General features: G+C 37.6%; 1 protein-coding gene across 1 annotated transcript; it reads left to right on the top strand.

Moving 5' to 3' along the window:
- The first annotated feature begins 4,383 nt into the window (after positions 1–4,383).
- LOC141899432 (uncharacterized) lies at positions 4,384–9,774 on the top strand. Its single transcript, XM_074785736.1, has 4 exons — positions 4,384–4,523; positions 7,262–7,444; positions 7,578–7,754; positions 8,272–9,774. Exons 1-4 carry the CDS (start codon positions 4,389–4,391, stop codon positions 8,554–8,556), a joined length of 780 nt encoding a protein of 259 aa, XP_074641837.1. The 5' UTR covers positions 4,384–4,388; the 3' UTR covers positions 8,557–9,774.
- Positions 9,775–11,381: the final 1,607 nt, after the last annotated feature.

Below are 11,381 nucleotides of genomic sequence, written 5' to 3'. Positions count from 1 at the left end.
TTTAGTTCGAATAACTGTATGATAAAATCAAGCACAAAGTTGCTTTCTATAATTTCTTAGGAACAGTTTAGAATTTTCCATGTTTTTTAGATTTTCACTGATGTTATTCCAAAGTAAAGGGCCGGATACTTTTACTGAAAATTTTCTTCTTAGACTATTGAAAGAAAGTGTTTGTAAATCTTGACGTCGCCGAGTATTGTGACTGTGGATTTGAAAATTTTGGTTCCAATAATTTTCGAATGATTTCGGTAATTCGGAGTGGACAGATCTGTAGATAAAAGTACCTAGCTGAAGTTTATTGATATCTTTGAGCTTGAGGATATTAAAAGCTTTGAATATAGGGTCAGTGTGCGCCAAATAATAGGAATTAGAAATTAGCCTGATAGCTCTTTTTTGCAATACAATTAATGGCTGAAGTTTATTTTCAAAATTTCGTCCCCAAACTAAGTTACAATACTGGAGGTAAGGATCAATAAGCGACAAATAAAGGGTACGAAGAGAACTCACTGGCAGCTTATGTCTTACTCTATTTATTATACCAATGCTTCGAGAAACTTTTTTTTCAACTGATTTTATTTGATCGTCCCAGGTTAAAATTTCTGTCAATAAAAACTCCAAGAAAATTTGTGACATTGACTTGTTTGATCTCTATATTGTTAATTGATATTCTCAAGTTATGTTTCAATAGTTTATCGAACACCATAAATGACGTCTTCTTTACATTTAATGACAGCTTGTTTGTTTGAAACCAGGTATACAATTTTGATAATTCAATGTTTACTGTACGTACTAATCTGTCTAAATTAATGTCACTATAAAAGGCATTTGTGTCATCGGCAAACAATATAAGTTTTAACACATTAGAAAATTTAATACAGTCGTTTACATATAATAAAAAAAGCAAGGGACCTAAAATTGAGCCTTGGGGTACTCCAGTTTTAACGGTACATAACGAGGATTTATAATTTTGAATTTGAACAAATTGTTTTCTATTCTTCAAATAGTTTTCAAACCAGTTGTTAGAGATGCCTCTTATTCCATAAAAACATAATTTTCTTAATAAGATTTCGTGATCAACGGTGTCAAAGGCTTTTGATAAATCTAAGAATACCCCAATAGTTGATTTGTTTTCTTCTAAATTTTGTGAAATTTCATCAGTTATCAATGTTAAGGCCATGGCAGTTGAATGGTTCTTTCGAAAGCCGAACTGGTTTGGTTGAATGATATGAAACTTGTTACAATATTCGGTTAATCGATTATACACTATCTTTTCGAGAATTTTAGAAAAGCAAGGCAGTACGGATATCGGTTAGCGGGTTATTTTACTGAATCAATTATTTTCTTAACTACTTTTACAGAGAAACCATCAGCACCAGCGCCTTTGCTGGGTGAGAAATCATTTACAATCTGACTGATTTCATCAGGGTGGGTTGGGAAAAAGAAAAAGTTTTCATTTACTGGATCTGTCAGATATTCACTGAAGTGGACACCTGTATCTGGTATTTGATTGGCTAGGTTGCTACCAATATTTACAAAGAAAGAATTAAATTCATTAGCGATATTTTCATAGCCGTTTACAACGATACCGTTCCTTTTGAAAGAGCAAGGTAATCTACACCGATCATTGGAAGATTTTCCAATTAGACTGTTTAAGATATTCCATGATTTTTTCATGTCGGATTTGGCTGCAAGTAATTTAGTCTCATAATACTTTTTCTCGGCATATTTGAGTGTACGAGACAAGGTACGTTTGTAATTCAAATAATTTTTCAAATGTGATCTATTACGCAAAGATTTTCTGTACAAGCGATTTTTGTGTTTAATACATTTCAATAATCCAGATGATAACCACGGTTTATGTAATTTATTTTCGTTTCGACGTTTCTTGTCATGGCGTCAGTATATCAGGGATGTTACATTCCACCCGAATCAGCAAATATATCTAAGTAGCTCACTGTATTCTTTTTGGCATTTGATGTTTTTTCCATTAGACTTAATCTCAATGTTTCTAGAGAAATCTACGCTTCAGGCATTTTGTTAAAAGAAAAAGGATATCATAATTCTATAAACTCTCAGTCATTTTGTTTCTTGGATTTTCTAGCTATAATTTTCTGAGTCAAGTTCACGGGTTGTTTGAAAGGGTTAATTGGAAATCTTTTTTATTACTCTTAAATACGGGTATAACGATATGTAAACGTTGTATAGGAATGTTGTATCGCAATAAATCAGCAATTCGCGTTACAAACATCACATGAACACGAGACATCGCGGTTTTAGCGTGATTGATATCGGATGCGAAATTGAATTACGCATTTTTAAGCATATGATACAAAATGACATGTGAGAGCTGAATATATATGTAGCTTCATGGGTTCACGTATATGTGACTCGTGTTTTGATATCACCTAATGCTGGTGAAAATAGTCGAAGAATATCTTGTCTGCTCTACCCGATAAAAAGCCGATTGAACGGTTCAGCGAGACTACGAGAGAGTCACAATGACAATACCGAAAAATCTGTCGAAAGTAAGTTTTTAATTCAATCGTCTCACGTTGAATGGTGTCCCTAAAAGCGTTCGTAAATTTTAGAAATCATTATTTCTATTTCGATGAAAATCATAACCATATATATATATATATTTTGCCTGAATTCATTTATTCGGTTGCGTACTGTGGAAAAAATGATTGAACATTCTCAAAATTTGGTGACGTTCTTTTTCTGTATAGCTCAGGTGTACAAAGTTTATACAAAGGAAGCTAGATTTGCAATATTGTAATATCGTTAATTATCAATGTAATGTCACCGATCCAGTCATAACAGCTGTCTCTGTATAAATCCTATCGTATCGATCTACCGCTAGGAACAATTTCATCGGGACTGTATAGTCCAGCCGCGAACGGTACTGAAATAACTGGCCGCTTGTCTCCTGAATCCGAAATTATTATTAGTAGCCCCGGTGTAGTCTGTGGTGTGGATGTACACGGCTCAGCTATATCACCGTCCGGTGCCGAGACGACACAGACGATACGTAACAGCCTGATTGGGATGAATATATCGAAGTATCAATTTCAGTTTAAAAATGGGAATATATAATATTGAAGAATCAATCGGATAAATCAAATGATTTACGGTAACCTACGTAATAGTGAGTGTAATTTATTTAGGTGTTAGTGAGTATGTCTAGTTCGTAACATATGTTTAGGTTTAGATTGTGATTTGTTAGTTAAATTCAACGATGTATTAAAAGTCATGTGTTACCATCATATAAATACCCCTATCAAAACGTTCAAGGTTACTTTCCCGCGGTGACTGCGCTAGGAAACTATTAAATTAATCGCTTGGCTTGAGTGTCCATTTCAGTACCGATCAATTATATCGACCAATTAGAATTTTTTCAGTGATAGAAGAATGAATTAAATGGACAGTTCGATGGATAATCTTTTATATGGACAGCCAATTTTGTATTTAATTCTAATGGTTTTATATTTTCATCTAGAGTTAATGAATAGTGCTTGAAATGTATATAAGAACATCGATTGAACATCAAAAAGGTTATATAAAAGGCAAGCTGTTGCAGGGCAGGGGTAGAGAGAAACATAGTAAAATATAAGTCACTTCCTCTTGCGTATTGGAAATTGATTGGGAACACCTGCTGCACCATCGGGTGCTTCTCTCATATGACAAATAATCTCACAGTTCATATCTTGCATGCAAATGTTCACATGAATTCATAGTGTGTGAGTCTGGTACGGGAACGCGATCTCGAATTCGACGACGAGACGGGCACGCCGTAACTGAATCGTAATGGCAAGGGTAATCTGGTAGAGTGGTGGTATATGATCATTGATACCGGTATATCAAATAACGGGAAGCTCCAGCGGAAGTTAATAGAATTAGGCTGCGGTATATGTATATATGAATATATCTAGTTGAGCTAAAATTCGGATGCATTCGGATTATGTAAAAAAGATATATATGAACCAAAAAGCCAGCTGCTGTTGGAATGAAATATTCGGAACACGCATATATGATTTACTTATACAAATCTTGGAACAATATATATATATATTATATATATAACCAGCACTGAATAAGACGCTGAATGGATCTTTGAATTGCTCGCCTCATGTACTAATGACAAAATTAGTCATCTTCCACATGACTTACGACTGGATTCTTTTAACGTTGCGAACAGTTGATTACTGAAGAGTGGATCCGACAAGGTGGCAAAAGCTAGTATGCGGGAATATGTACATACTTATAATGTACCAGCTTGATTGTCACGAAATAATTCATCACACATGCGCGCTTTGATACGCAGAGAATTTGTGCAGCTTGAATTTGAATTTTGATTCGACGAAAAGGTAAACATACATAAAAACATAAAAATGCCCGGATTTCCGAGGGTAGTGAAATCACAGCACATGCTCTGGACGCCATTGATGTCAGAGGTACCGAGGTCATCATTCGCTAATCAAAGAGGACAAAGCGAGGACGAATTACCTTCAGATATTACAGATATGGTATGTGTATGCTGCATAAAAAGTGATACAAGTGAAGTAGGAATTTTTTATTTGATGATTCTTGATTAGATAGTAAAATTTGAATTTATATTTGAATTATCTCGGATGGATGATATGCATATATAGTCGATAAGGTCGGATTAGTGTCAAAATTGGATTTCAAGTGAATTTGCATAATGTTTGCGCGCTATATTCCAACTTAGTACTTTGCCATAACTTCGCACGGATCGGGCGGCCGTTTATATTAAAGAATATTTTGCGGGATGCGATTGAAGTCGTTATACCCATACTGAGTCGAAAATCAAATTTATGAGAAAATTTTAAATAGACTTTATGCTCTTATCATTGAATACAAGCGATCTGTCGTATTATAGTTTTTCACAATGAACCTCATATTTGATAGTAATATCTATTATAATTCAGTATTCAGATGCATGTACATCGCGTTTGAACACCTGTTTTCTATCATCAGCTAGGATTTTATGTCGTCGCTTTTAAATTTAATTTCCCCTCGTTGCTTATATAGCTGTTGCGACATTTTAAACAGCAAATTTCACTACTGCCGAAGAAGGCAACGCACAGTTAGATTTTCTTTTGTCTCGCGAGAATTCAGTAACACGATTGGATACGTTTGAGCCTCTAGAAGGAATGAACATTCGCTTATCTTGGTGAAGTGATATAACTTTAATATGGGTCAAACACAGGTAAAGAGTTACTAATAATTAATTAACACGATAATCACTTTATTCTTTTGCCTCATAATAACCATCCTCTCAAAATTGAAAAGGCACTGATCGGAAAGCCGGCCACACATCCGTCGCAATTCGTGTGTTCCCCAGAAATATCATTCCCAACATTAGGTCAATTTTACGTAACGTTTGTTGCATTGCATAAACTCAACACCAACTGTTTAAACCATGTGGTGCCCGAGATGCCAGTCATAATCGGATATCTGTGTTTGACCCGTATGAAATCAATACAGAACTAATATTCGAAATCTTCATTCAATCAACTTCAATACATTTAAACATTTACATGTTATTAAATAGTTAAGATTTTTGCTGATTGCTTTTTAAACGCAGTGTAACTCGTGTTTTGCCTACGGTTCATCCTTCGAACTCGACAGAATGGATACATCCATTCGCTCGTCAGATTCTACGTCACAGGTATTTTTTCAGATTTTCTAGCATATCATGATAACACACGGGTGAATATTACATTACACACATACATATATTTTTATTTCTTAATTACGCCGCACTTATGTAATTAGTATACATTGTCATATGTATGTCAAGTTAGTTTCATTATCAGCAATCGGGCGTTTTGATTTATATACGAATTGTGTTAGAAACATGTCACCGCGGGTAAATAACCAAACTCGTGTTCGAATACAAAACGAAGCGAGGGAATTGCTCTTCCGATGGGGTATCAGTTTTTATCTGTTGGAAATCATTGATATGAATAATTTGTGTAGAAAATTTTGAATCCTTTTCGGAATTGGGTGAATCGAACATTCAGGATATGGAATTTAGTTTTCGACGAGTAATTGATAATGATGTTGAGGTATACGGCGTAATAACAGTAATGAGGGCTGTAAGATGATGAAAAAATGTCGGAAGATGGGCGCATCTTTTCTGAACGAGGCCTTCGATTTTCAACTTACCGATGAATTATCGGGACCCATCGAGCCCCAAAAATTGGTAAGTAATAGAAATGGATGTTTTGCACGAAGAAGCAAATGACTTTCCTGCTATGAATATAACGGCTGATAATTTGCCAGGAATAGTTTTTCTGGTGGCGGTTAGAATTATTTTTAAGTAAATTCGACCGCTGATCACGCAACTATACTTGTACTTCGATTTCCGATTTCAAAATCAAATCCCCTGTTCGCTCCCGCTAGGTGTGGTGGGTTTGTAAGGGACACCAAATCAAAACAAAACAAACGAAATATACCAATCAAATAGATAACAGGGTCAATCCCTGTTTTAAGATCAAAACATGTACGTTTAAATAGTATAAGAGCTTTGTTAATACTAAAATCGTTCCTTCTAACGACTTAGGATTTAGAATTATAGATATTCGTTCAAACTTATACACTGCTGAATGAGCATCCGTGATTGCACAATCTTTAACCGCCGCCGCCACCATCCCCAGACGATTGAATTGGAAATATTGATTGATATTTATCGAGAATAAAAAACATTGAAACAGCTGCAAGAAGCTTTAATAATTGCAAAAACATACAGAATCTATCCCACATTTGCATGCAGTAGCAATGCTATAGTCACCGTGTAAATCGTGGTTAGTCGTGATGAGTGAGTTCATCAATACAGTTGGATTTTGGACTTAGATATATCTTGCGTAAAAGAATTGGGAAGTGCTTCGGATTATTTCATCAGTGGATTGTTTTTTTCGCCAATGAATATCGTTATATTACTGCGTAAAAGTTCAGGTCGTGAGTTATTTTTTGAGATTATTGAGAATTATTGCGCACACGGCGCAGGGAAACACAGAACACAATCAAACATGTTCGATCTCGAAAACATATTTCTTATAAAACGCACACGACATAGGGAAACGCTCGGAATCACCTCAATGTGACTGCCTCCTGTTTCCGTATTTCTGTGCGTCGTGGGCGTTTGGCACTAGGGGTTCACAAAATGTGTTTTTTTAAATTTCCCATGGTCATTTCAAACGAATGTTGTTTCAATGAATATTCTATGAATATAATTCAGGGCAGTGGAGGACGAAATCCACGGAAGGCGGACGAAGAAGATGCTTTGATGAAGTGTACATATCAGAGCTTAGCTGGTAAAATGCCTCCACTAGAGGGAGCTATAGTAGCTCAAGAAGAGACCGTCGGTGTCATAAGAAAATATTATCTAAAAGCCCTCGACAAAGAGATTAACTCAGAAAAGGTATATATGCAATTATTCTTTGTCACCTGAAAATAATTAGGCTGCTTACTCCAAGGGGTATGTAGTTATCACTCGACCGGCCCATCTTCAAATAACATTTAAAGAAATGTAATCCATCTTTGATATATCTTAGGCGCGACCAACGTTAGCGACCGTAACACGTCATTTCCGGTTGAAGAAACTGACGACGATGATGGATGATTCGATAGAAATGGAGAAAATGATGAAAGATTGGATTAACGGTATACGTAATGAACTACCGCCCCAGGTTGGCAAACGCATGGATAAATCTATCAAGAAACTAGAAGAGGTAATGAAAACTTAAAAACTTTGAATGCATAAATCATTATGTTTTCTAATTTTCTGTTTATTAAAGGTATTACATTTTTGTTTTAAATTTGATAGTTCATTTGATATCAATGTTTGAACTTAGGTTGTTCTTGTCGCTACCGTACCATACTGCCATAGGTTTTAACTTGGGTGTTAAAATGTTAAGACGGATAGATACTTAATAGGTTAACTAGTTTATTTTGAAGGTATTAGTAGTTACTATGGATTAGTAGCGAAAGCTCATATCTCGAATAAACTAATTAACCTATTATATAAGTACTATCCGTCCTATCGAGTGCAGCCTCCCGGCTTGCCCATTGTCCTTGAATATTATATATTATAAGAAATCATATTGTAAGAGATATTATTATTTTATTATTATTACTGATTCACAGTCATAGAGATTTCTGTTTATCGTGATGAATGCAGTTTGACACCAAAAGTATGATTGATATCTAGTGTCTTAATCACGATCATGTATGATTTAATTTTTCCAGGTGTCGGATTTACAAAATCGCAAGTGGGTCTCGAATAAGGTGGCGTTGGACGTACAATACGCTTTAAAACACGTAAAATACATGGAAACAAAGATATCTCAGTTCCATGATACAGTCGCCGAGAGTTTATCGGCCATTTTGGATTTATTGAATGTATTCGAACAGCTTGACGAATCTACTAATTCTCGGTTGAGTCAGATGCCGTGTACGCCTTTGATGGTGAAACGAAAATTGTTAGAGCTTCCAGACAAATACGTCGCCCACAAACAATCAGCCGGGGTCTGAACGCGTAGATAAATCAGTACAAGGGCGGGTGGCGTCGAGGGCGGTCGTTCAAAGGTTTGAGATAAGAAAAATGTATTATATTGGATCATGACGCCGTTCTTGTAGTATATTTTTATTTAATTCGAAAATTATGGCGATTTTGTGCGTTGACGCAGTACTCATCTATCAACAGATCTTGTTATTAGGCCATTATTAATGTTTATTTATCATGATCTCTGAACCGGTGTTACTGGGGCGTACTCTTTTATGACCTCCGAAGTCTCCGTCCGAAATCTCCGGTTGGCTCCACACAAAATCCGAATCACACCACCTCGACAGAAAGGAGGTTTCGGAGACTCCAAAAAGTCACGTGACCAATAAAAGAGTACGATTGGAGGCAAACGGATTCTCCGATCTGATAAAAGAGTTCGCCCCTGGAGGCTCCAGGGGCGGATTTAAGGGGTTGTCACGGTGGTTCAAACCCTGCCTTCCCATTGAGATTGCCGTTTTCGTCAAGACAGAGATAGTTGAAACCTCTAAACTTGATACTCATCCTATAAGGGTTTGGATCTTTACGATGTATATAAAATATCTTAACACCGAGGGCGGGGTCTCACTTGTGGTCTTTGACGTGGCTGCTTTATCCGAGAAATGCCGTCCCTTTCTTTCTGGAGCCCGGCCTTCCTATGTTCCTGGATCCGCCTCTGGGCTTTATACTGTATATAGACTATTTGTCGTCGTGTTGTGTGAGTGTCGTGGTGTGTGCGCGCGCGTGCATTTTTCTCCGTGGTGATCTTTCTAAATACATACTAACAAATACTGGTCAACAATGATACACTCTCAGAGATTAAATTATCGTTTCGTCAGATTAATAATAATGTTTTGTATCAAGGTTTTCGACACATTTTACAACATTACGAAGATATGTGTTCGTTCCCCAGTTTTTAAAAATAATCATTGAGCGACTGTATGACATACGGCTTATTAAATGTGTGAATATAAATAATGTACCCGGTAGGAGTCTTTTTCATATTTTTGGAGTATTCATTCGTCTGATGTTTCCATTCAGTTGGGCCACCAACATGTTTTCTTCTTCCGCTTTTGTCGGCTTCTAATCTTATCAACCGATTTTAGACAAAAAATCAACACTATACATGGTTAGAATATCAATGAGAAACATATTTTACAACTGAAAAATAACTTATTCCAGGGCCGTACCTAGCGGGGCCGCCCCCGAAATTTTGGAAAGGATCCTAGCTTTTGCAAATAGCAAATATTATTGTTATATCCAATAGAACTGCCCTTCTTCGGGTTTCTCTGCCAGAAAAAAAAGAAAAGAAAATCCAAATGCTAGATACGGCCCTGTTTCTAACTTAAGCGATGAGCTTAACTCATAACAAGTGCAACCGGGTCAAAATCGTAAGAAGATGAACGCGTATGTCAGTGAACCCAAGGCTTTTTTCGTGTTTGTTGAGGGGTTTGCGTTTGAACAGTTTGCTTACGACGTTTTTCACTCTGCGTTTGATTGGTTCCGTTTTCGTCGGAGTTTTCAGTTTCAGACTGTATTGACGTCATTTCCTGTATCTCGATGACAGTCGTTTCCGCTGGCGCGTCACTGCTCGCGTTCTGGATCGTTCTTCGCTGAGCCGGGATATAGCCTGGTCCTTTCGGTTGCTGAGCCCTACGAGCCGTACTGCTTAAATCAACCATACTCAATTTTGCCGATTCGATGAGATGTTTACTTTTGGAGATGACCTTCATCTCTTCTTTAGTCGGGACGTAATTCAGAAGAGCGGGTTGATTCCTGGTCGGCTGTACCTCGACAACCATACAATCCTTCGACATATTTCCATCCAAAGTTGCGCTTATCTTATTTCTCCGAGTAAACGCGTCGGTGTGTTTCTTGCATTTGTTAATCAGTCTCCGCATCCGGGACGCCGGGCGTTCCTGATGAGCGAGAACAATTTGCGAATGTCCGTAGAACATCATAAAATTATTCACAACTACCGGAACTGTAAGAGCAATGACCATGACGCCGGACAACGCGCAAGTGGACCCTATCACGTATCCCCAGGCACTCTTCGGGTACATATCCCCGTATCCGACGGTCGTCATGGTGATAATTGCCCACCAGAAACTCTTCGGGATGTCCGTGAATTTACTATCTAAAGTGTCCTCGGCGTAGTATATGGAACATCCGAATACGAGTACACCCATCGTAACGAACACGAACGTCAATATGATCTCCTGCGAGCTCGCTTTGATCGTATACATGATGACCATCATGCCGCGGTAATGCTTCGTCAGGCGAGCTAATCGTAGTACTCGTATCACTTGAACCGCGTTTATACCGTGTAAAAACGCCGCGTCGTGCCGTTTACCGGGATCTATAGCGATCACTGTCCATTTGATGTAGGGTGGGAGCAACGATAAAAAGTCGACGACGTTCAGCATGCTGGACAAAAAGCGAAGTTTACGCGGACAGAAAACGAGACGAACGATAAACTCGATGGTGAAGAATGCTTGACATATTATATCGACGTATATAAAGTCGTGAAACTCTTTGGTTTGTGTATCGAACGTATCGCCCTCTCTGACTTCCATGGCGCGTTCAACCCGGAGCTTTTCGGCCGGAGTCGTGAGGTTCAGTTTGTACAGGCGATACTCCTGCGCGGTGATACCGTGCATCAGGGCTCTCTCCTCCAGACTGAGGCCGATGCGAAATCGTCGATGGCTGGATAAAATCAACGAAAATATCGACATCGAGATGACCATAATGGATATTATTGCGTAAACCTAAAAGATTGAAAATGAATTGATTATAAACACATTGCAGATCTGAAGTT

The sequence above is a fragment of the Tubulanus polymorphus genome, chromosome 2 (genome assembly GCF_964204645.1).
Source record: "Tubulanus polymorphus chromosome 2, tnTubPoly1.2, whole genome shotgun sequence".
Taxonomy (NCBI): Eukaryota; Metazoa; Nemertea; class Palaeonemertea; order Tubulaniformes; family Tubulanidae; genus Tubulanus; species Tubulanus polymorphus.
This window is presented reverse-complemented; position numbering and strand designations above follow the sequence as displayed.